This window comes from Tubulanus polymorphus, chromosome 2 (assembly GCF_964204645.1).
Source record: "Tubulanus polymorphus chromosome 2, tnTubPoly1.2, whole genome shotgun sequence".
In the NCBI taxonomy this organism is placed as follows: Eukaryota; Metazoa; Nemertea; class Palaeonemertea; order Tubulaniformes; family Tubulanidae; genus Tubulanus; species Tubulanus polymorphus.
In genome coordinates this window covers 30,427,712-30,452,662 of record NC_134026.1, presented here as the reverse complement: position 1 = coordinate 30,452,662, position 24,951 = coordinate 30,427,712, and the positions used below count along the sequence as shown (strand labels likewise).

The 24,951-nt window shown below is 38.1% G+C and overlaps 3 protein-coding genes across 8 annotated transcripts; 1 reads left to right on the top strand and 2 right to left on the bottom strand.

The window, feature by feature from the left end:
* Positions 1-270: 270 nt before the first annotated feature.
* LOC141900568 (lysine-specific demethylase 4C-like) lies at positions 271-13,393 on the bottom strand. Of its 2 annotated transcripts, XM_074787520.1 has the most exons (20): positions 13,280-13,393; positions 12,595-12,745; positions 12,338-12,513; positions 11,861-12,006; positions 11,024-11,236; positions 10,468-10,571; positions 10,242-10,379; positions 9,794-9,966; positions 6,541-9,319; positions 6,292-6,451; positions 6,044-6,210; positions 5,776-5,962; positions 5,608-5,684; positions 5,149-5,313; positions 4,619-4,798; positions 4,120-4,281; positions 3,690-3,809; positions 3,297-3,389; positions 2,780-2,799; positions 271-1,447 (listed from the first exon to the last, which is right to left on the bottom strand). In XM_074787520.1, the coding sequence occupies exons 2-20, from the start codon at positions 12,718-12,720 to the stop codon at positions 1,207-1,209; spliced, it is 5,427 nt and encodes a 1,808-aa protein (XP_074643621.1). In that variant the 5' UTR covers positions 12,721-12,745; positions 13,280-13,393; the 3' UTR covers positions 271-1,206. The 2 variants fall into 2 exon arrangements, with proteins under 2 accessions (XP_074643621.1, XP_074643622.1); XM_074787521.1 differs by lacking the exon at positions 2,780-2,799 and having other exon boundaries at positions 1,205-1,447.
* Positions 13,394-13,630: 237 nt separating this feature from the next.
* On the top strand, positions 13,631-22,893 carry LOC141900569 (YTH domain-containing protein 1-like). Of its 5 annotated transcripts, none has more exons than XM_074787527.1 (17): positions 13,631-13,770; positions 13,905-14,000; positions 14,487-14,648; positions 14,908-15,093; positions 15,182-15,238; positions 15,334-15,485; positions 15,574-15,628; positions 15,851-15,968; positions 16,039-16,123; positions 16,237-16,406; positions 18,459-18,565; positions 19,191-19,261; positions 19,581-19,610; positions 19,728-19,784; positions 20,156-20,227; positions 20,683-20,805; positions 21,636-22,893. In XM_074787527.1, the coding sequence occupies exons 1-17, from the start codon at positions 13,746-13,748 to the stop codon at positions 21,705-21,707; spliced, it is 1,638 nt and encodes a 545-aa protein (XP_074643628.1). In that variant the 5' UTR covers positions 13,631-13,745; the 3' UTR covers positions 21,708-22,893. The 5 variants fall into 5 exon arrangements, with proteins under 5 accessions (XP_074643628.1, XP_074643625.1, XP_074643624.1 ...); XM_074787524.1 differs by having other exon boundaries at positions 14,376-14,648; positions 15,197-15,238; XM_074787523.1 differs by having other exon boundaries at positions 14,376-14,648.
* A 633-nt stretch (positions 22,894-23,526) lies between these two features.
* Positions 23,527-24,822, bottom strand: LOC141900527 (pleckstrin homology domain-containing family J member 1-like). Its single transcript, XM_074787461.1, has 7 exons — positions 24,694-24,822; positions 24,391-24,476; positions 24,221-24,299; positions 24,047-24,137; positions 23,861-23,924; positions 23,669-23,774; positions 23,527-23,597 (listed from the first exon to the last, which is right to left on the bottom strand). Exons 1-7 carry the CDS (start codon positions 24,785-24,787, stop codon positions 23,569-23,571), a joined length of 549 nt encoding a protein of 182 aa, XP_074643562.1. The 5' UTR covers positions 24,788-24,822; the 3' UTR covers positions 23,527-23,568.
* Between the last annotated feature and the right edge of the window lie 129 nt (positions 24,823-24,951).

The window sequence follows — 24,951 nt, the reverse complement described above, 5'->3', positions numbered from 1 at the left end:
ATCTGGATTCCATGGATGCGTGTTAGCAAGTGTACTAAGACAAGTGTACTACGCATTACTTCAGGGCAATTGATGTGTTGTATTTAATGCATGAATGAAATTTATTGGTTGAGTGAGATTTGAGGAAAGTACAAACTACTGTTTAAATAGAATATTCATGCACTGAAAAGATGGGTGACAGTCTTAACTGGGCTAAAATGACTTGATGACTTATCCGATGACAACTTAAATACAGAAATGACTGAACTATTGTTTATTTGTAACCTGGCAGAAATAAAATTTATTATTAAATTAGATCGATTAGAAACAACATTAATCTGTCAATCTACCGCAAACTGGATGCGCTTAAATTAAATTAAATCAAAAAAAATATATAACGCCATCGCAGAAAAGATTTGTACGAATGAAAAAAAACCTTAAGATGAATATTGGCAGTAGACTCCGCTCAAGTGGGCTCTTCGGAACAATGATAAGTTTGTAAATCCCCCCGATTATGTTTTGTTGCTATGTATGATGAGCAAGTCTCCAACACTAGCAGGCAAACAAATACATAACCTCAATAAGGTTCTCCCGAGTAGAACGGATCCGACTTGAGCGAACAGTCCACTGTATGCGTATTTCAAAATCTTATAATCGAAAAATTGACATTTGCATTGTGCTAATAATAATGAACTCAATGCATTCAATTTATACAAAGCAATTATCAATAGAAGTTTAGACAAGTATCCAATAATCTCATAGGAACGATTCAGATATATACAGTAACCATTCTGTACAATAAATTCAACGGAGTTCCAATTAATCCGAATAAGTTTTGATTATATACAAGAGTTAAATATAATTAAATGCAATTTATACAATGATCAAACTAAGCTCAAAACTAAAAAAGAAATCTATTTACAAACTGCAAAGTTCACGGTTCAATAGCTGCCAAATACAGATTCAGATTCAATAGATGAATTGCTGCTCGAATTATCTGGTTGAGTGAATTACTAGAAACATATTCTTCACCCGAACTACAATCATCAGGTACGTAATAATATATTAATGAAAATTCAGTTTGATATTTACAATATTTACAATCAGTTTCTATTCAGTTGACAAACTGAGACAAATAGAACTTCATTGTATTTATGTGTTTAACGGGACCCTGCAGTATACATCAACTGTTTTACGAAGCGCGATATATGAAAATAAATGACTGAATTATCCGAGATAATGCTGCACTAAAGCCTGCTGATACCACCACATAGTTAACGGATCCCACGTCGAATTATCCGCCCCCGCTGCTGCTGCTGCTGCTGCTGCCACTGATATATTCTCATTCAATAAATGCCTGCTATGCGTAAATCTACTCGATGTATTTACTGTTCGCGACTCTGTGTCGTTTATAGTTGACACGACCGTCGCAGTAGAATATATCGTGTCTTCGTTCGCTCGCTGTTGACTGCAAGAAAAATATAGAAACAGAGTGAATACTGTATTCATCTACAGTACGTTACAACACTAACTCATAATTCAATTAGAAAATATCATTCCTTATAACTCTCTGAAATTTGTTATAACTCCATGATTTCACCGGTTCCAATATTGGCTTTTATTGTAATTGAATTTCCCAGGATGTGAGTCATAAGTTTGAGTTTACTTGCGAGTTAAAGTTTGGGAAGAGTCAAATCTAAACTTAAAACTGTGGAACTGGGTCCGGATCTTCAACTCAGTCCCAACATGCTACAGCGCTAATTGTCAACTCATTTACTGCTACCAAACAAGGAGAAGTCAGCTGTATGTGATTTCACAACGGTCGATTTGACGAACGACATACTTTTACGAAACAACATTCAAATAAATTTCGAGCATGCTCGTGAAATACTACAATAATTATAACACTGTACATTGAGTAGTAAAAAACAGTAACAACAGCATCAAAAACTCCTAAAGATGAAGCCATAGAGAATACACCTAAAATAAAGCAAATCAGTACCCAGTTCCACAGTTGTGAGTTAGAGTTAACTCTGAGTTAAAATTAGTTCATTTTCAATGAGTTAACTCAGGGTCAAATCTTAACTCAGAACTGTGGAACTGGATCCAGGGTCCAGTTCCACAGTTGTGAGTTAAGATTTGACCCTGGGTTAAAACATTGAAAATGAACTAACTTTAACTCTGAGTTAACTCTAACTCACAACTGTGGAACTGGGACCTGGATCCAGTTCCACAGTTCTGAGTTAAGATTTGACCCTGAGTTAACTCATTGAAAATGAACTAATTTTAACTCAGAGTTAACTCTAACTCACAACTGTGGAACTGGGTCCAGGGGTCTAACTAATCCTCCTCTTACACCATAATTAGAAATACAATGAATTCAAGCTTAAGTCATCATTGTTTGGACGATCACTATGCTGATAACTCATCAAAACAACGGTGTACGCTTTGTATATTGAAGCGCAAATACAAATTAGATTGAAACAGAGACAACTTCTGTAATACGATGACTGACTCAAATTCCAAACTATACGTAGTAAATTGAATTGGAAATACAATTTGAGACTCAAAAATAGTGATGACTCGAGTTTAACGCGATGACTTGAAGCAAGTTTGACTGTAAAGCAATAATCGTAGACAGATATTGGGGATAAAGCGTGATATATTCCCGTCACAAACCACACGTCTCATCATCTGCACAGGTGCAAGTCAGATTCACATGCAGACACAATTAATCGAATAAACAACAATAGATGGCGGTACAGGATTAGAATAATAATGGGCCTGCTTGATTACTTACTCAGCCGTGGAGGACGGGCCCTAAAATCAGAAACACTATATACATGTAGCAATATTCACTGCTGAATCTTTCAAATAGAAATTTGATCAAATTACGAACATCCATGTTACATGTACCACAAAATATAGTACTTTACCAACACCCTCCGGATATATTTGAAAACATTTTTCAACAAGTTTACTCAGAATCAACTGCTTTTCTAAGCAAAAAGTAATTTTCAAGGTTAACTCATCCAACTCGGAATAAACCTCGGAATAAACCTCAGAATAAACCTCGAAATGCTTTTTCAAATACGTGCCCAGGACGCTTTCGTAAAGTACACGAAATCCATTAATTCAGAAGATAATAAGTTATTTCTAAGGAAGCTAGGCAGGAATCAGTAGAGTTTAAACAAGCGGAGCGAAGGTAACACTTTTTAATCGGCGTCGAAATTTATAAATGTGTCTGCAGAAATCTTGCACATGTACAGTGAAAATACGAGACTATTGAACATTACCGGATCAGGAATCAAACTTACCAATCGACTTTTAACTCGTTTCGGTAATTCTTCATCTAAAGTCCACATTTCATCTCGTTCTACGCGATGTTCCCAACCATCTTCAAATTCAACCTTTATTCATTATAAATAATCATGCAATTACATTAGAGCATTAATAAACAATGCAGGACATCTCAAATTCTCAATTATCGTCTCTAAAATCATTTGAGCTTCACCATCTCAAATCATTTCATCTCAAATTTCAATCAATTGGCGCCCAAATTTTCAATTATATCATCTCATATTATTTTCCATTAAAAATCTTAAATATTTTATCTCAACTAGTTTTAAATCTAAATTTTAGATCTAAATTTTCTCAATTAATCTCAAATGTAGCAGTCGATTGATCAATGAACTTATATATTCACTTACTGTATATGCGCAGTGTTGTTTGATACCACGGTATTTCCCCGAGTATATACACCCATCAATCCACTCTACTTGAACCCGACAATTCTTACGAGGTGGACCTAAACTTACGCAATCACGGTTCTGTAAAACAGATACAGTCGACACATAAACACCTCAAAAATAGAGTGGACACTTTCGCTGAGTTTTCCATGTAATAACGCAAAATTCCCCAAGTGAATCTGCTGCAGGTGCATAGAGAGAATGCAGGTGCATTTTCATGAGTCACGTATTTTGATAAAGAAACATGTGGTCATTTAGCAATCATTCAAATTCCTCGAGTTTTCTAGGTTTTTGGTAAAATTTGTCAAATTCCTTGAGTTTTCCCTCACTACTTTCTAGATTATTCCGATGCCCTGAGTTTTGCAGGTTTCCACGTCAGTGAAATATTCACCTTTATGTCTTCTGGAAAGAGGTTTTTGCTGAAAGTTCCGTCATCGAAATCAACTTCATAAAATATCTTTTCGTCCACTTTAATCACGTGACATTTATAGAAACGACTATTTCTGTGTCTCGCAATCACCGTATCACCAACCTTAACTACTGTACTCTGAGTCTAGAAATATAATTATCAATCAGTTTATAACATTCATTCACTGCCACCTGGTAACGCGGTGCTGCCCCCACTTGTTACTAGTTGGCGATACAGCTATTACATAGTAGGCCTTCGTTCAAAATTGACCAATGAGCGTTGAGAATGAAGCAGAAGCCCATCGCGAACATTGCCATTTACTCAAACTATGCTACATGAACTGTAAATTACCAAACATTTCCCAGATTACAGGACAATTCATCAAATTCCAAAATATTTCCAAAATGGAAAATGTTATTTTGTAACGCCTGAATTTTTGGTTATGTGGTATATCTATCCCAAAACGAAGTGTCATTCATACCTTCTCGTTTTGAATGTGTTGTTGACACGTGATGCGTACAGGGAACGGCCAATCACTGATTTGGAACTGGACTCCGGCGTGATAGGCGCAGGTCGGATGAAACGATTGAGTACAGCGTAGTGTTGAACATTGTGCGCACGTACTCATTCTATTCAATAACTTATAACAATAAATACATTTCTGTAAATATAAGACAATAATCAGTTTTACAACAGGTCACAGGGGCGGATTTATGGCATGGTCAGAGGGGTCTGGAGCCCTGCCTTCCCATTGAGGGGTCTGGAGCCCTGCCTTCCCATTTAGGTTGCCTATGAACCTATGAATTTGACACTCATCCTTTTAGGATGGATTTCTTCAAAATATCTAACCCCAGATGGAGGGAGGACCCCGCAAGTGGCTGCTTTAACTGAGAAATGCCTTTTATTTTCTTCCGGACCCCGGCCGTCCAATTTTCCTAGATCTGAACCTGGGTCACTGTGAAACTGTATCCTCTTAAGAGTCAGACTGATGAATTTTCACGAAACACTCACCAATTTCATCCTCGCAGGTGGAACATTCTCCAGTGATATTAATTCTCGACTAGTGACATCAGTGAATTTGACTTCAGGTATCGATAATGCACAGATAATGTGCGCCCATTGACCTCCAGTCGTCTGCTTTAAGGCTCCACCTCGTAAACTGCACAGACGACATTCCTTCAATAGAAAAAACAAACAACTACAAATCTATCGACAGTAAAACAAAGAGAGATTGCACAAATCACAGGATCCACTTCCACAATTCTGAGTTAAATTTCACTCTTAAGAGTTAAAACATTGAAAATGAATCTTAAGAGTTAACTCTAACTCAAAACTGCATAACTGGGCCCAGTTCTATAGTATTAAACACTGAAAATGAACTGATTTTAACTCTAAAAGGTTAAATTAACCAACAACTGTGAGACTTTGAAACTGGGTCGTGCGTTTGGTGGGTTTTAGAGTGAAACTTACAGCATAAGTGGCATTATTCTGACATCTTGCACATTTCCATCCATCTGGTTCTGTATTTGAAGGGCTTCCGTAACAACCTACAATATAACATCTCAAGTATACATACATTCAAAATGAAATGATGATTGTATACACGTAATGTGCAGTAATCAGTCATTGAACACTTACTGGCATGGACGCAAACTCTACAATTTTCACACTGTAATAAACAACTCAAACCGTCTTCGTCCAGTAAATTATTTAACCCGAATGGTGAAGCATTCTCTCCACAAGAGATGAAACATAATTCAGGAATGAGAGGAGCAGATCGAACAGGTCGGGGCTCATTCTCTGTTGATGATTCAACTTCATCTTCCTAAAATTCAGAACATACATGTATTAGCCGTATTAGTTTTTAGCCGAAAATATTGACGTTTCACTGTTTTCGAAAACTTACGTGTTCATTTTGATGTTTGAATAATGAACAGATAGAACAGTGAGGTGAAGTGTTAGCGATTTGTTCGTTATATCGTTGTTCAGCTCGTAAATCCACCGGTTGAAACTGCCACAGTTTTTCTAAACGGTTAACCCACGGTTCTGTATCCGTTCCCAGACGGCGAATCTCTTTAATGATAAAAATACCTTTCGATCCTAATAATGTTTGCATCTAGAACATGTTTTCTATCTAGTATTAATAGTACAAACCGTGTTCACTTGAATCCGGTTTTGCGATAACTGGTGATTTAGTCGTGCAGTGCCTCCGCAATTTCATGTTTTCAATCTTTTTGCTGGTTAAATCGGCAGCTGGTTTAGGTTGCGTTATGGGTTTTTCTTCACGATCTAACTGACACGCTGTCAACTCAGACTACAAATAACGACGTTATTCTCAAGTTATTTCTCTATTGAAACTGAATGCGTTGAAATCAAATATCGCGTATTATACATAGTACTTACAGTTGTTTCATTCGGCTTATTTTCTGTTTCAAACGAACTTTTTGTAACTTCTACCTTCACATCCTCAGCAGACTTAAGTTGTTGCCCACAGTTTGGAAGAGTCTTTTGTAGTTGGACATTCTGTGTAGTTACTTGTTGCTGAATGTTTGTAGAAATCATTTGTAGTTGAACATTCTGTTGTTGAATGTTAGGAGTGGTCATCTGTAGTGGCACATTCTGTTGCTGAATGTTTGGAGTAGTCGACTGTAGTTGAACATTCTGTTGTTGAATGTAAGGAGTGGTCATCTGTAGTGGCATGTTCTGATGTTTAATTTGTTGAATGTTCGATGGTTTATTCGTAATCGGCCGCTTCTCATTCGATTCTTCATCCAACTGTTTTATGAACTCCTCCGCATCTTGAAAGTTGAATTCAGGCTTCGACAATTCTTCATCTATTTTCAGACCGAGAAATTTCAACGTGTCGTCATTGTAATCCGGCGGAGCAGCAGCAGTTCCCTCATGGAAACCTGACGGTGCAGGTGCTTGTGGCAGTCGATCAAATGAAATACCGGTATTTATTTGATCAGTGTTTGACAGTAGCGATGATGATTTATTCAGGCAATCGTCCAAATTGAAGGGTAGTTTCAAGCTATCAGTAACTGTTCTATTTACAGTGAGAGGAGTGATTTGTTTCAGAAGAGTTGAAACCGTCTGAGGCCGAGTCTTACAAGGTTTAGAAGAGATATTTCCAGTGCTATCGGCGTTCGTCGATTCACCGCTAGTTGTATGTTTGGATAATTCTAGTTGCGGAGGTTGTCGGTCGTGGACGGGTGATAGAGTAGGTGGATGTTTATAAACCACGCGTTCTAAGGTAGGTGGCGCTTGCGTTAATGATGTGGCACCCTGAGATAACTGCAGGGCGGGCGGTTGAGTATAATTAACAGTAGATGATTCTAGAGTAGGTGGTTCACTATTATTTAGATTTTGAACTTCAAGGTGAGGTGGATGAGGGTATGGTTGATGATGTAATGAAGAGACAGTTGTAGAGTTTGTGACAGTTTTTTCAGCTGTATTTGTATCTGTTTGTAAGGGAAGGGGAGGAGTTATTTTCAGTGAAGTCTGCGCCGTTGGTTTCACAGGAGGGGGAGGAGTTATTTTCAGTAGAGACTGCGCTGATTGGGTCGGATATCCTGCAGTAGTTTTGACAGGAGGGGGAGGAGTTATTTTCAGTAGAGTCTGCGCTGATTGGGTCGGATTTCCTGCAGTAGTTTTGACAGGAGGGGGAGGAGTTAATTTCAATAAAGTCGGCGCTGATTGGTTTGGATTCACAGTGATAGCGATAACGGACGCAGTTGTTTGTACAGTTTGAGCAGGAGTTTGGAATGAAGTCGGAACTGGTAGAAGTTGTAACTGAGTTGGTTGCGCCGTAGTCATCGCGGATGAATTCATTTTCACGCCTGTTTTCTCTTGTTTTAGAGTAGATATCACTGTAGCCGGTTGAATATATCGTGGTGTTTTTATTTTACTCGTAGTAGGTATTTGTAGATTCTGTAAGTGTTGAACCGCCGCTGATATATTCGCCGGTATAAATCGATTAGTCGGTAGTAAATATCCTCGTTGTTGTTGCTTCTTTGATAGTTTTGACACATTTTTTCGCACTAGAGGTTGAAAGCCGGTCGGACCGGTCTGTTTGACTTTATTCTGCTGTAGGAATTGTTTAACATTAGCGTTCGGAGGCATGATGAATGTTTTACTAGTTTTAACATCAGCTGGAGACATAAACCGGATTACTGGTTGTTGTACAGATGTTCCCTGAAATAACACGGGTACTGTCCGAGATGCCTGTGGAACTGTACGAGATATCTGTGGAACTGACCGTGGTATTGGTGGAACTGTTCGAGATGCCTGTGGAACTGTGCGAGATATCTGTGGAACTGACCGTGGTATTGGTGGAACTGCATGAGATATCTGTGGAACTGTACGAGATATCTGTGGAACTGTATGAGATATCTGTGGAACTGACCGTGGCATCTGTGTGTTCAGAATTGTATTTGCACTATTAACAGGTTTTCCAATGTTAACCAGTGCACCGATGTTAACTGGTTTACCAGCGGTAACAGGGTTATTAACTGGGATCTTAACAGGTCTGCTACAGTTAACTGGGATGTTAAAAGGTCTGCTGCTGTTAGCAGGATTGCTGCTGGTGAATTCACTACTGAATTTACTGCAAATCAACGTTGTTTGACCGTGATTAGATTTCTCCGTTGCAGAGACAGATGGAGCCGGATTATCGACGGGTGAATTTGATTCTTCCTTCGCTTTACGCAATGCTTGTTGTTCGAGTACGAATTTCAGTTGAGGACCGAGAGTAAATCCTTGGTAAGCAGCTGATTTCAGTAATTTAGGTTTCGGTTGTGCGGGGTCCGACGTTATTGGATAGCTGTGACAGCGTTTTAACGGAGACATTTGCGGAGACTGATCGGTACAATCACTTTCATCATCAACATCATCCTCCTCATCATCAGTAGAGGAATCTGCGTGGTATTCTCTCTTCAACATTTCCTCCTTCTCGTTATCTAACAAATATTGATCAAAATCGATATCGTATTCATCCGCTGGCACGACTACTTTCTTCTGTTTCTTCGTAGTTTTTTTCTCGTCTTTTGTCTTCAGTTTTTTCTTGCCTGTTTTCTCATCTTTCTCGTTTGAATTCTGTTTTAGAGTTGATGAAATCGGATGACGTTTCGCTCCTATCGTTCCATCTTTATTCGCTTCTTTAAATTTCTTAAAATCATTTATCCTGGAGATAGAATATTCTATTGAATGTTTCTGCCTTTCATTCAGATCAGGATTCTTACAGATCTCGCTATTCAAACTTCTCGCATATTTTGCTGACCAATAGTTTCCCTGATTTAATTATAAGATATCCTCCTCAGTGGGAGCTGTTTCTTATCAAGAGGTGCCACTCTAATCAACAGCAAAAACAACAAGACGTCAAACAGTCAATTTCCTGATTTTCACTGATCTATAAGAACCCTGTCAGATTATTATTCGAGGAATTTTTTCGAGAATCCTCACTAAAGATTTCAAGAACCATTTCAATTCGAAAATGACAGCTTAACACGTGGGTTCAGTGCCTCATGACAGGGTTGAACAAAAATCGGACCGATTAATTTCAATTTTCAAGGACATCAAGGAAAAAATTCCACATTTTGTTTCAAGAAAAGATGATTCTTCAAGGAATGTATGAATCCTTCAATAGATTGACATTTACCTGGCTTCCAATTCACTGGCGAGTTTATTCGGGTTTTTGTATAGTTTGCGTTGGTCATCCTCGGGATGTGCTCCTATGTCTTTACCAGCTCGCCATAAATCATAGCGTTCAGGCTGAAACAACTTCACAAAACAATCCATACTGATCTTCACTCCATCCTGTCGACATGTACACTACAACAAATATACAATAGACATCACTCACTACACCGAATCAAACCACCAACAGTGAAATGTTTCATCACTGAGAAAGTATCAGCTGAAAATTTCTAGAAAAGTTTGAGTAGGACTTTTGAAAGTAGCAGGGGTAGGTCATCAGAGCCCTGTGTTTAATGAAAACACTTCAGACCCGGCCCCAGGTCCTAAGATCTGAGTTAAATTTCTCTCTCGCGTTAAAGCTGGTCAATGCCACCCTGCTGCCTACAGTCATCGATACATGTAAAACTTACCAGCGCACATCGTTTCCCGTATTCAATCCATCGTTTAGTAGCGAAGTTTGTCGACTCTGCACAGTTGAATCCCTGATTATATCCTGAGTGATATCCGTACGGAAACGTAATCATAAATTCACCGGGTTCCTGAGTTATCTGTTCAAAACATTAGTGAAATACATATTACATATCGATAGATGATGTGCAGATTTTACACGACTCATAGTTTTTTTATGATCCTCACCTTGTCATAAGGTATCGAGTACTGTTTTAGAATATGGGGTGAAATCACGGACATTTTGTGACGCAGGAAAGCTTGACACGACTGCGAGCTGCTCGGAAAAAAACCTACAAAATAAATACGCTAATAGGTCAAGCAATTTCTCTAAATCAGAGGAGTTTTGAGATCGGCGACAAAATAATTGAGTTTTCAAGAAACATTGTTCCCACAGAGAGATGAATCAGAAATTACCAAGTTTTCCATAGTCATTTTTCAATTATTCCAAATGGAAATGAGCAGATCCCATCGTACTACAGAGACGTCAACATTTTAGTGGTGACCACTCGATTAAAGATATTTTCAAGAAAAATCGCTGAATTAAGTTGAAAGTTGCTCTCTTGACCGAGCCATTGACATCCCAGCGTAAAATTAATTTCCCAGATTAGAGCAAAAATTGATCGAACTCGCGAATATCTCGAAACCAGGATATATTCCAAAGTTTTCCCAGTACTCAGCGGAAACCTGAACAAAAGTTCTAGAAATGTATTCATACTCTGTGGGAATAGATTCATCGACTTACCAGCTGCGAGACGTTCTAATCTCTTTCCGTGTTCAGGAGGGATTGCGTACCAAGACTTGGGAGCGCCGAAATGAACGTAATTGATACTGTATAAATCCATATCCTCCGTGTGCCACGGAAATGTCGTCTTCCACATTCCGAAATATAAATATGCGGTATTTACACCTTCTATCTGTATTCCATAATCATCTTTTACTAAATCGAGTATCGTACCTAGAAATTCATATCGAGTTTTACGTTAGAATTTCAGAAATTAGTGAAAAATTTGCACACAATTTACAGCAGTAAGATTATCTATCGCACATGTTTACGGCGTCTCGGGTTTGGGATATAAATCATTTCTTAGCTTTGATTTGTTATTTTAGAGGACACCTAGTTTCACAAAGATGTTTAACCGTTAAATTCCTTCATTCCGGAATGAGGTTTACAGAACTTTTGAGTTAACCCTTTCCGTGCTGACTAATCAATACCCTATAGTGCTGAAGATAATTTGAAAATTCTGAAAAATTCCGCCCTAGTGTGTTGAATAACGGGAATAGCACTATAGTGCGTCTACACCGCGGCGCGGTGTATCGTTAGTTACTAGAATTTCACTATGTTTGACAGGTGCTGCCATCTTTCAAGAGAGACAATTAGTAATTACTAATTAAATCAATACACCGCAGTGCGGTGTACTAGCAAAATCCATTACTGATTCGTACACCGCACTGCGGTGTAGACGCACTGAAAGGGTTAAGATTTGACTTTGAATTGACCTTGAGAGTAAACTCCTATATGTGTGCAATATTTCGCTAGATTAATGTTTTTTTGTGAAGCTGTACGATGTAGCTACTATACCTAAACGATTTATATTCCAAAGATCCTGATCCTCGTCGTACAAACTTCCCGATATATCAGCGCCGTATATAGGTGAATTGTAAGTGATATTCTTCCAGTATTTTCTCTCTAGATCCTCGTAGTCAGTGTGTCGAGGTGTACGGTACCTGTAACAATCAGCACTTCCAATTAGAAATCTTCTACAAGTAGAAGAAATTGATGCGCAAAAGAGCGAGTTACTTCTAGGGACACCTGGAGGATCCTAGTCAGTAACCCGTCTGTGGTATAGTTTCATGATCGGATATTTTCAAAAACCACTTCTTGGTAAAGCCCATCTGATGATAAATCTTACCACCTCGCTTGCCAGGGTTTGATTGCCTCCCGCCAACACAAACTCTGGCGTGAACTTCAGCAAAAGGCAATCAAACTCTGGCAAGTGAGGACGACCGCCAATGAACTAGGAGGCCCTCGCTTGCCACAGATGCTCAGATCACATACTTATCACTATTTGCCAGTTTTTCAAATTCTTTCACGTGCAATTCTTTTTTCTGTATGTTGTATTGTTGATATAAACCCTGGTAACCGGTGACCATTTGAGAAATCGGGGCGGGTATCATTAAATCTAAATCATCGTAACCATTTCGCCTGGGAACCCACTCTTTAGGAGGAATCACCTAAAATTCAACGGCAAAATTATTTCAAAAATTGCAATAATCGGGTTTTAAGTGCTAGATAGAGGCGTGTATATACACTACCTTCGCTAACCCGGCTTTATGAGCTCCGCACGATTCAATATAATCGATATATTTAGCGAAATCTTTAAATTCTTCCATCGTCGGTCGGAAGACCATGATTTTAGGAATTCCTCCGATTTCAGCCATGACTGACGAATAGTTTACTGATCAACTGTAAATAAATATTTATCAAAGATGAATAAGGAAAACAAAACCAGAACCAAAACCTGGGTCTATTTTATTGATGACAGTATTATCTAGATGAGGTGTATAATGTAGGTAAGACTGGTCTAAAGAGAGCGATAATATTCTAACTTTAAATTAAGATTGTGAACTGATATTTTCCAATCAATAATGATCAATAGTTCATTTACACTATTAAATTCTGTCAATTTGATCTTTCTACATTTTGTTACTCCTCACATTTCTGTTTCTATTGCCATTTTATAGGTAGGTGTAGAGAGCGAGGATAATTTTGGGGCGCGTTAAATGAATAAGATTGACAACAAATGTGGCAATTTTCAAAATTAGTTGTAGTACGTGACCAGTGACCACACACACACAAAACAGTGAGTGAGTGTCGAGAGTGAGTGAGTAGATAGTGAGGAGCTGAGTGAGGAGGTGTTCTCTCTATTCACACTCAGTTAGGGTCGGATAGACACGCCTCAACTGACCTAATAAATCACTACACAACATCTAAACATACCACTAATCAGGGGCTAGTATAAAATACATGGATCACTGCTGATTAAACAGCGTTCACGCGTTAAACAAACAACGATTACTGTAAAATTAGAGATTGAACTGAAGCGAGCGGCCATAACCTAATCACTACACACTGATCATTACATGCGCTGCCGCATATAGTTCTATGTAATCCACTCATAAAACAAACATTTTTGCCATCAATTCATTCTAATTTCACTTTTTGCAGTTCATCTTCAACGAATAAAGATTTGCGATAGATTACATCAATTACAAAACGTTTGATTATTAGCAGAGCGCGCACCTGCTGCGGCAGCGTGCACCTGTTACTCCTCGCGTGCCGCAGGCTCGTCACTCTTTGTCAGCCATTTTGTGAAAAATTTGACGCGAAAAATAGTTTTAAGCGTCTAAATATCTACGTTTATATGAAACCGGAGTTGTTGATTTGAACCTCAAAACATAAAACTATGTCCGAGGAAATAGAAGCCAAAGGTAATTAATTAATTAATTATTCATTTATTAATTAAATTGATGATAAACCATCTGTGTGATGCGTAATCTTCATCAAATTCAATTCAATAATGTATTTAAGGCCAGTATTTATTGCTTGTTATTATATTTAACAGAAGGTATCGTCAATGTGCTCGATGATATTCTGCATGAAGTTGACGATGATTTGAATCTAACTGCTGATATAACACCAATGGAGGAGGAGAAAAAAGGTATGATGTCGATCTCCTCAATATAGAAAAGCATTTTTTGGGCAATCTGAGTCTGAGAAGGTTGAACAGTCCAAAACCGATCATTAATTATAGAAGCCCAGTCTAGTCGGGGACATGTTTCACATAAAGAGTCCTACTGCAGTTTGAGCAGTGTTATAAAAAAATAGTGTTATCGTTTGGTTAGGTACGAACCATTACAGACACCTAAAAATTGCAGTTGCTTTGGAATGAGCTCTTAAATTGATTTAATTTCTTATTTAATTCAATTATCAAAACTGATTTAGGAGTTCATCATTTTTGTGAGACTGGGCCCAGGCTAGAGGGTGTTGCTGTTCAGGCGGCCCCTATTAGACTGCACTATTATTTACTTTGCAGGTAAACCTAAAGCTAAAGTCACTAAAACTTCAAAACCCGTTAAAAAGGCCTCGCCCAAAAAACCTTTGAAAACTAGTCCAAAAAAAGTTACAGATGATTCTCCAAATAAAGGTGAGGAGGACGAGGAGAAAACTGAGGATGTGACGCAAACCAGCGACGACATCAAAGAGTTGGAGAAAAAACGAAAACAATTAGCGAAAGAGAACGCGGAGAGAAAGAAGAAATTAGAGAAACTGAAAGAAGAGGAAAAAGCGCTGGCCTCACAGGAAATGGGTAATTATTTGATAATAAGAAAATCACGGTGATTTTGTCGCTACGCTCTTTCTGATCGGCTACTGATGCCCTTAACCTAACTTAAACCCTTAAACCTTCCCATAACCGTAGAATCTTACTCTTTTTCTAACCCTAATTGTAAAGATTTAATAAATGTATCGACAAATAGCATTTACTTGAATATTATTTATCACCACCAATTGTTGTTGTGTTATCTTTTGAATTTTTATATTTTTGGTCCAATTTGAATATGTTGTAGATGAAACTGAAGAACATTTTGTAACAACTGAAGAAAATGAGGAGAATTTGAACTTCAGTTATAGCGGTGATGAGGGTAAAGGTTTAGACGCCGATAACGATACGTTCGATACTCGCAGTGAAGCTGGAAGTTCATCGGGATCGACTGGTTCTTCATCGGATTCAGAATCCGGATCTGATCATTCAGGTTTGTCTATTCAACATTGATTCCTGACTTCATCGATCTAACCCCTGCCCTTTGAACATAATGCTTAAAATTGGGTACCTCTATCAAGATTCTTCCATTTTAGGACCATCCAAAGGTAGAGTGTCTTCGTCGGTCAATAAAAAAGGTTTGTATCTCGTTTTTGATTGAATGTTTGTAAAATATCTCAGTTTAGTCTCTCCAGCACTTGTTCTAATGAATATCGATATCGTTTTTCTACAGATCACACAGCGCGATATATCAAGTATTTATTTCGAGACGCGAGATTCTTCATCATTAAGAGTAACAATCAAGAGAATATATCTTTATCAAAAGCCAAAAATGTTTGGTCGACTCCTCCTCAAAACGAAGCTAAACTCAACCACGCTTTCAGGGTAAATAGTGAACGTGTCTGAACACGTTTTTCCTCTGTTTCTACTGGTAACTGATCTAACAGTGTTTCATTATTACTGTCTTTTCTAGATGCATCGTAATGTTATACTGATTTATTCCGTGAAAGAAAGTGGAAAGTTTGCAGGTAAATCAAACCGGTTCCTGAATTCTCTTCGGGCTCCTGTTCCACACAGTTCTGGCCTAGGATTTATTCATATCTGATGTTTAAACTTTAGACTTAGATTTTAACTCTTAAACTGTGGAATTGGATGCTATTTAACGTGGACCTCTGGAGTTCAAGTTTGACTCAGGAGTTGGGCCTAACTGTGACTGGATTCTACCATAGAGTTATTGTTTAAATTTGTAGGTTTTGCGAGACTTGCCGCTGAATCTGACAAAGATCATCCTCCGATCCGATGGGTGCTGCCACCTGGTATGAGCGCGAGGGCATTATCTGGAGTTTTCCGTTTACAGTGGATTAACAGGTAATCCCCCGACGCCATCTATATTCCCGATTCGAAGTTACAGAATTTCAGCGTAGAATTTGTTTTTCAGACGAGATTTACCGTTTTCGAAGACGATGCATTTACAGAATCCTTGGAACGAAAACAAACCGGTTAAAATTGGTCGTGACGGGCAGGTACCTGAAAAATCAGGGAACTCGCCACAATTTTCAGATTCCCTGATCTGGGTTTGAATTTTAACAATATAGACTGTTTATTTGATTATATTGTATGTTTTATTGATTTACAGGAGATTGAACCTCACGTAGCCGAACGACTGTGCCGATTATTCGCACCCGACGATAACATCGATCTGGCGACAATAGTTCGTAAAGCGCGCAGCACTCGTCGACCGTCAATGAGAGATTATCACTCGTCTCCGCGACGTTACGCTCCGTCCAGGGATATTCCAGGATCTAGGTTAGAACTCTTACAGACTCTAGTGTTGTCAATATGGACTCGTTACGCGGTGAGCGTCTGCTCTGCTCTGCTCTCTCGTCTTGTTTCGAGATCCAATCGATTCGTGTCGGGTTGATTTTAAAAACCTACACGAGAAAATGAAAAACAAAAAAAAAAACAACGATGAAATCGTCGTCGTGTGAGTTTTTCCAGTTCGTGCAGGTAGGTATAATCGTGAGCAGACGTGCAGCGGTATCCAACGACGACTAACAGGAAGAGATTATTATAAATATGTCTGTTTATTAATCTAGTTTTGATCTGCTCTCGACGACCGTTTGATCAACGTGTACCGTTTTTCAGTTTAATACCGGATTTATAGATAGCGCGGCGACGTGCGGTGGATTTAAAACCGGACCCAGTGGCTCCCTCTCGGCAGACGACAGACATTCTCTGTGTTACTAGCAGTGGATATATATCTCTATATATATATTAATATATTAATCTCGTGCGAGCGGTGAAAAGGAGAGGCAGTGATTATCACGGACTAACGACAGATAGTTCGCACTAGTTTCCCGGACTAATACCCGTGGACTGTGTTATTTTAGTTCACGCCAATCAAGGACTACACTGAGCCTCTCGGTGCGCTTGAAACGCCCTCTATTGTCGCCTCTCCTTTTGCAACTGCCCCGAGATCAGTAATAGAACGTATATGAACGAGTCATTAAATCACACAAAATATTCTCGACCAGATTTAAACCATCGACGGGATTATTCTACAGCTTGCTGTGTGAGGATTTAATATTACAAATATACGGCTGTGTAGTAATCAGAGTTAGAATGATATATCTTGCTGGTTGTGTGATATATCGATCTCTGGTTCATGAACAATGTTTTGGACAATGTGTCGTTGTTAGGTGGACTTAATTGTGCCAATAATGAATATTTAAAAAACGGGACTAAAAATAAGTTTGAGAAGGATTGAACTAATCACGACGGTATGTGTTAATGATAACTACTGTGCTCAGGGGTCGGAGGGGAGAGGGAGGTTGGAGTGGAAAGGGAGGTCGGAGGGAGGTTGGAGCGGAGAGGGAGGTTTGTTAGGGATGATATTTAATTGAATCATTGGGTACAATATACAGTAGACTTAGTTCACCCTATAGAGTCACCTGCCTCAGATTATCAGTGCCCCAGACTCTGTTTACCTCAGATTATCACGTGCCCTGAACTCTGTTTACCTCAGATTATCACGTGCCCCAGACTCTGTTTACCTTAGATTATCACGTGCCCCAGACACTGTTTACCTCAGATTATCACGTGCCCTGAACTCTGTTTACCGTTGAGTCACCTGCCTCAGATTATATGTGTCCTGAACTCTGTTTACCTCAGATTATCACGTGCCCCAGACTCTGTTTACCTCAGATTATCACGTGCCCCATACTCTGTTTACCTCAGATTATCACGTGCCCCAGACTCTGTTTACCTCAGATTATCACGTGCCCCAGACTCTGTTTACCTCAGATTATCACGTGCCCCAGACTCTGTTTACCTCAGATTATCACTTGCCCTGAACTCTGTTTACCTCAGAGTCACCTGCCTCAGATTATCACATGCCCCAGACTCTGTTTACCCCAGATTATCACGTGCCCCAGACTCTGTTTACCTCAGATTATCACGTGCCCTGAACTCTGTTTACCTCAGAGTCACCTGCCTCAGATTATCACGTGCCCCAGACTCTGTTTACCCCAGATTATCACGTGCCCCGGACTCTGTTTACCTCAGATTATCACGTGCCCCAGACCCTGTCTTCCCTGGAATTCCTGTACCTCAGAGAGATTTTAATAGACCCTTGAGATCCCTGATGTGAACACAGTCTACTGTATATTTGTTGAGTACAACTATTTGAAAGTGGATTTGATAATAAGGTTGTTAATAATGATAATGATAGGTAATGTACCGTACAAGTTTGTGTGGCATCATTTACTCATTATTTTCATACTAAGATTTAAAGTGATTTTAATGTTAATTTTGTTGGGGATAATTTTGTGCATAGTTCGATTGTAATTGCACTTGTAGACGCAGACGACATCCTAGCGACGATGGTTACTATGGGGGTGGACCTCGATACGGTCCTAAACGAGGCAGAGGTGGAAGTGGATATGGTGGAAATATGAGAGATCCAGGTATAACGCGCGCAGACAATGCGTCCACAGTTATCGGTTAAGTTTGACTCTAGATTTAAAACTAGTTCATTTCAAATGTTTCGATCTTGAAATATGGAGTTGTCCTGCTCTATTACACAGTGTACCCTCGTTACTACGAACTTTGGGGAACTAGAAAATATGTTCGTTATTGTTTGTTATATTCAGTATAAAATGATAGAAATTTTCCTATTTGGGACAAAATTCTGATGTGAAAGTTGATAGATTGTTAAATCGGAGGTCGTTTAAACGAGGTTTCACTGTATTGGTTTGATTTCTATACTGTATTATATGTGTCCCTTACAAACCAATGGGTTACACCTACTGTGATAAAAACAAGGCTTTTGATTTTGGAATCAAAGATCTAATTACAAGGGTCAGTTGGTTAGATTTAACCAGTGGATATGGTATTTTTATCCGCCAGTTATCTTTAACCAACTTTTGAACAACTGGCACTAGATTTACATAGTCTGATGGTGGGTTAATGTTTTAAACCGAGTCAGATTTAAACTTGAGAACTGAAATCAGGATCAGGTTTTGATATTTCACCGAGTCGTACAGAAAAACCTGATTATATTTGTATAGTGTATTTGTATATTGATTGTAGGTTATTATAAAGATAGAAGAGACAGGTCACCGAGATTCCAGGGAGTCAGACGCGATACCTTTGTCAACGGGGTAAGTGATTAGATTTCATGAATCATCGCGTAATGATGATATTTCAAAGTGAGATTTAGTCTGTCAGTTTTGAGATTTAGACTGATACGGATGAATAAACTTTGAAATATCATTTTATCGTAGGATTATTGATTAATATCTTCATCACTGAGAGTACACCGAGATCACAGCTATATTTATGCTGATCATGGGATTTCTTCACGCATTCCAATGATGTTTATATATTTGAATTAAATTCTATGCCAGGAAGATCGTGTAGCTGTTGTGATTTATGAAATGAAGGGTTGTTTTTATGAAACTGTTTGTTGATTTTTTGTAGTGGAGACCCCATGATCAGCGCAGCGCTATGGTATGTATGATTAGTGTATCGTGATTGTGTTCTGTTTTATGTGAGATTTGCACGAATTATTTGATGTTATTAGTTATGTACGTTTCGAATGAAAATCATCATGTTTTCTACTACAAGGAAACTGAATTAAGAGAACGCGGTAGTTCATTGCGTGGCTATCGGTATAAAATACATGTATGTATCATCTATGATTCTGATCTGGGAATTGCATGTTAAACATATACAGTGGAACCTCGTTACAACGAACTTCAGGGCACCAGAAAATCTGTTCATTATAACCGACAGTTCTATATATCCTCTTATAGATTATGTTGCTCGGGATGAAATTCTAGGTTTGTTACGTCTGATAAATCATAATATCTAAGTTCGTTATAACGAGGAAGTTCAACTCTGTACGTAGCTTCTCAGTGTTGGTATATTCGGTTTAAATATGTTTGTGCGGTCAGGGTCGGTCGCGTGGCTCTTATAGTACATATTTTGAAAGGGAATGGAAGATATTTCTGATGCTTTTTAAGAAGTTGTTTAAACTATGATATTGATTTCAGTCGTACAGTGATTATATGAGAGAATATCAGTCTCGAGCTCCTATGCCTCCGATGGCTGGTTATCCTCCACTAGTAAGTATTCAGTTAAGGCATACATCAAATTGATCACTTCCCCAGAAGTACATACATGCAATGCAGGGATTAAGGGGTTGGTCCGGACCCCTGTCTTCCAATTGAGGTGACCCTTTTCGACAAGACCGAGATGATTAAAACCTAAAGTCTGTTAATTAGTTCTCAGACAGATGTACAGTCAACCCCCGATATACCGCCCTCCCATTTTCCGCCAGCCCGCCTACCGCCAGGTTTTCTCAATGTACATAGTAAAACACCCCCGATATACCGCCATACTCTCTATACCACCAAAATCCTTCTGCACCTGGGGTTGACTGTATTTCTTATTTGATTGAAAATAACAAATAAATGAGGGGTGAAATTGGTTCCATTGATAGCCGTAGAATGAAATTGGAACTGTGGAACTGGGTGTTGTGTGTTGTATAACTGATTAGTGAAATGATTGTTGATTTTAGGGAATACCGTACGGAATGGATCCGTACACGGCGGCTCATTATACGCAACGTAGAGACTATCTTCCACCACCTGAATATATGTCATCACGATCGAGAAGAGATGAAAAACGATCGGCTCGTTCTGTAAGTAGATCCTACAGCCATTCTTCACTATCAGGGTCCCTACAACTCCTTGAATCCTTGAAAACTCCTTGATTTTTGAATATATTTTTCAAGGTCCTTGAAAATCCTTAAATTTTGAGAAATATCCATGAACTCCTTGAAACTCCTTAAATTCTGGGAATGTCCTATTAAAAATTTTCAAAAGGTCCTTTTCAGAAGACAGTGTATTCTATTATTCTTCATTGTGTGACTTGTGAAAGTTGTTTCACTTTGAGATTTAAAACATTTAAACATGTAAAACCAAAACGGCACACACAACAACTGATCAAAATTTGAGAAAAACATTGATTTTGTTTTTGAATTTTCGACTTTTTTTCCTTATATATATGACCGCGAAAACCTCCTTGAATTTTGAAAATTACTCCTTGAAAATTCCTTGAAAAGTCCTTGAATTCTGGATACCAGGAATTGTAGGAACCTTGGTAGATCCTACATCCATTCTCCGCTATACACACTTCGCGTGAGACATTCGAAATGAACTACAAAAACCCCAGACATTTTATCAGCACTCCTTCAAAAACTGATCGTCCACCAGGGTCCCTACAACTCCTTGAATCCTTGAAAACTCCTTGAATTTTGAATATATTTTTCAAGGTCCTTGAAAATCCTTTAATTTTGAGAAATATCCATAAACTCCTTGAAACTCCTTAAATTCTGGGAAAGTCCTATTAAAAATTTTCAAAAGGTCCTTTTGTCTAAAGGGTTTGTTCTAGATCTAAGAGGGTGGTTTCATGACAGTTGAATGGTTGGTTTCTATTTTCGACTGAATGTTATTTTCACTTGTTTTTCAGTATGAACGAGATGTTGAAGATTTCCTGAGACGAACATCAAACAGAGACAGAAGACATCGAGATCGACGTTAAAAATATAAATCTTAAAAGTCCGTCTTCATTCATTTCAAACGAACAGAACAAAATATCAGTGAAATATTCAGGGTTTATTTTGTAATCATTGTTTTCATGTTTGCGATAAACATTGATTTTATATCGAGAGCGATTATTATTACATTTTCTCATAAGTTCAAAAAATGGATTCGTGTAAAATCGTCGAGAATCTCAACAAACGCGTTAAAAGATGATGATAAAGTTTTAAAAGCGGTAACATGCATTATATACGTGAATGATGAGTTGAAACTGCCAGTGCGAAGAATCGTTATGTAAATAGCTGTTTGAAGATGATGAAATATATGCATTAATGTGTAATTGATAGGTTGAAGATAGACGCGTAACATATGTGCATTTCAGTTAGTATGTACGTCAAAAATAGAACATTCTCTCAAGAATTACAACGATTGAAAACTTGACTAATATGTCTTGTGTCAAGATCAAGCATTAATGAATCATTAAGGCTGGTGTAAACTGAATCATCAGGGATTTAAAAGTCAACTTGGTCAAATGAACGAAGCCTGATATTAGTTAAAACTTGGTTGGTATGCTTTATTTGAATAGCTACCTGGCTATGTACATCATATGCTTTTCATAGTAGGGCTAACTTAGTATGTACTTTTTGAACGGTCTTTATGCTCCGTATATTTCTCGATCAAACTTGTCATATGTAGACTTACAATTCTAGTCTTCAGTCAGATTTTAGTCTCTCGGTGTGTCTGTGTCTGGTGTGCTGTAAATACTGAGTATAGATATGTTTGTAATGAATGACATTTTGAAATGATGTTTAATCGCGAGTCATCGGTAAATGTTATTATCATCAGAGATCCTTGTATCAGTTTTATGTTAATTCTTGTATTTGTATGGTATTAATTTATATTTTGTTTACCGTCATTATAGAATACACAATTCATGTTCGCGATCAATAATACAATTTCTGTATATAGCATTTTGATATGATATTACGAATTATGTTTTTGGAAATCCTTGATTATGGTTTAATGAATGTCAGCAAAAATACATTATCCTCTTAATGCATTTTTGATGTCAGTAATAAGCAAAAGTTAACTGAAAAAATACAATGTTATTTTCTACAAAAGGAAGCATGAGGTGAGTGAGATAGTATGAGACCAATTATATATAATATTGTACAGTTTAAAATATCATGTGAATAAAACATAAAAGAAAATGAAATAATTTCACGCTTTGTTCCTTTATTTCTACCCGATGTCAGTGAACTGGTGCGATAGGATTCTGTATCTTGTGAAATAGTGTTTCTGTCCCGACCTGGAGATCAACCACCCGATATCTCTGATGTTATGAGGCACTTCGTATAGTAGCGAACTTGAGGGCACCAGGAAATGTGTTCGTTATAACCATAAGGATGGATTTGTCTATTCTTGCAATGCCATCCACTTTTAAAATAAATGTTCTGTGCAGAAAATATTGTGGAACAATGAAATGCGAAGTTAGTTTTTTAGTGAATAGACCATAACAACCACCACACTGACCAGACTAAACAGACGCTTCAGTGACGATTGGCTGCAATGCTGGAGGCTGCGGGTTCAAATCCGTGGAAGGGCTCTAGTGATATTTCTGGAAAACATTTTCTAAGATGCATAAAGTCTATTTGTATAAAGTCTCTGTTAAGGTAAATACCTGCTCAACCTCAGGCCTGAACTCGGTCATCAGCTCACTGCATCCATCTTAGAGTCGATGTTGGAGAATTTGTTCCCAGCTCGATGCTAAGAAATTACCATTGTTGAGTATTACATTTATTTTCTGACAATTACAGATTTAATAAAATATACAACATAAAAAAGCCGACGGATGTTTTAGATTAGATCAGGTCTAACCGCAGTTCTGGAACTGAAAAGAAACATACACTGTCGTCACTGATTATCAATTTCTCGAGGTGCTGATTATAGATAAATAAATACCTGATCTAACTTTACGATTCATTCGATTTTCTGGAACATTCAAAAATTGCGCTCTGGTAGAGACCGGATTGTGTGAACTACGATGTGAAAATGCCATCATTGGATCCTGCAATCAGTGCGTTGAACAGGCTTCATAGCGTAAATAATGACATCCTTTATCAATCATTTTCATTTTGATAAACTGACACAAACCTGATTTTTTGCTTTAAGAATTTTCGCTTTTAATATAGTCATTGTGCACCTTAATTCCTCATAACTAAAAACGTAATATTAATCAGTACAAATGGCCTCTAAAATAATATCGTGTTTAAGTCCTTGAGTACAATGATGAGTTGAATTTCGATGATTTAGAATTTGAAATCGAGTAATAAATTCTACCTGGCTTTCCGTAGCATCTTGATCCAATCTTCACATTGTTTTTCCGACGAGCCGCTAAAATAGTGTTGTTTTTCGCGATCATCTGGAAAAGCTGGCGGAGATTTGAAATGAAATGGTGAAATATACGTTTTACCTAATAACAGCCGCTTCAGAATTTAAATCGAGATATTTTACCTATCGTAAAGACAAATGGACGATCTGCTATCGGTTGATGTTGAATTCGACATCTTTCTAATATTAAAACTCCCGAAGCCTAAAATGATATGAATATGAATATGAATTGTCAGAGCGATGCCGGTGACAAGGATAAATCCGTACTGAATCTGTACATGTATGATACGTACCTCTGACTCCGGTTGCGTCCCCTGTTCGTTAGTTTTATAGTAAAATAAAATATTTCCGATTAGACGAAACCATCTATCTTTATAACCTGAAAAAAAACACGTTATCAAATTTTCGATAACTCATGAGTCAAGTCTTAGATTCTATACGTAGTTCCAGTAAATCAAGGGCCCATTTCGTTCCAATCTATTACGTGCAATAGAACCAAAATGAGCTGAGACTCAGTGTTTGTACCTGTACCTGAACCGACTGCTCAACAGGACCAAGGTCAGGGACACAATTCTTTGCCCGCATTTTGAACTTACTCTGCGATTTTGGACCTTTGTACAACAATTTCCCTTCTTTATCCCATTTTTTCTGTTTTGAAAAATGCTTCATTTCCTTCTCGTTAAAGCGCATTGTATACGACAATTGAGACCTCGCGTCGTATACGATTTTTCAATACGATATGTTTATAGTATGTAGAATACTAGTGGTTTTCAATACATGTATAGTATATAGGACAAATTGTGATATAACGTTATCAGTATTTCAGGAATATATTTCAGCGCTCTCGTACATAA

Excerpts from the sequence above, each read along its gene's own strand:
- LOC141900568 (XM_074787520.1), bottom strand. The coding sequence starts at position 12,720 with ATGGCTGAAATCGGAGGAATTCCTAAAATCATGGTCTTCCGACCGACG. Across the intron at positions 6,211-6,291 it reads ACCGGATTCAAGTGAACACG|AGATTCGCCGTCTGGGAACG; the intron begins GTTTGTACTATT and ends TTATCATTAAAG. Across the intron at positions 4,282-4,618 it reads AACACATTCAAAACGAGAAG|ACTCAGAGTACAGTAGTTAA; the intron begins GTATGAATGACA and ends TTATATTTCTAG.
- LOC141900569 (XM_074787523.1), top strand. The coding sequence starts at position 13,746 with ATGTCCGAGGAAATAGAAGCCAAAG. Across the intron at positions 15,486-15,573 it reads AACTCAACCACGCTTTCAGG|ATGCATCGTAATGTTATACT; the intron begins GTAAATAGTGAA and ends TGTCTTTTCTAG. Across the intron at positions 20,806-21,635 it reads AAAAACGATCGGCTCGTTCT|TATGAACGAGATGTTGAAGA; the intron begins GTAAGTAGATCC and ends CTTGTTTTTCAG.
- LOC141900527 (XM_074787461.1), bottom strand. The coding sequence starts at position 24,787 with ATGCGCTTTAACGAGAAGGAAATGAAGCATTTTTCAAAACAGAAAAAA. Across the intron at positions 23,775-23,860 it reads TTCTTAAAGCAAAAAATCAG|GATCCAATGATGGCATTTTC; the intron begins GTTTGTGTCAGT and ends CACTGATTGCAG. Across the intron at positions 23,598-23,668 it reads GAATCGTAAAGTTAGATCAG|TTCCAGAACTGCGGTTAGAC; the intron begins GTATTTATTTAT and ends GTTTCTTTTCAG.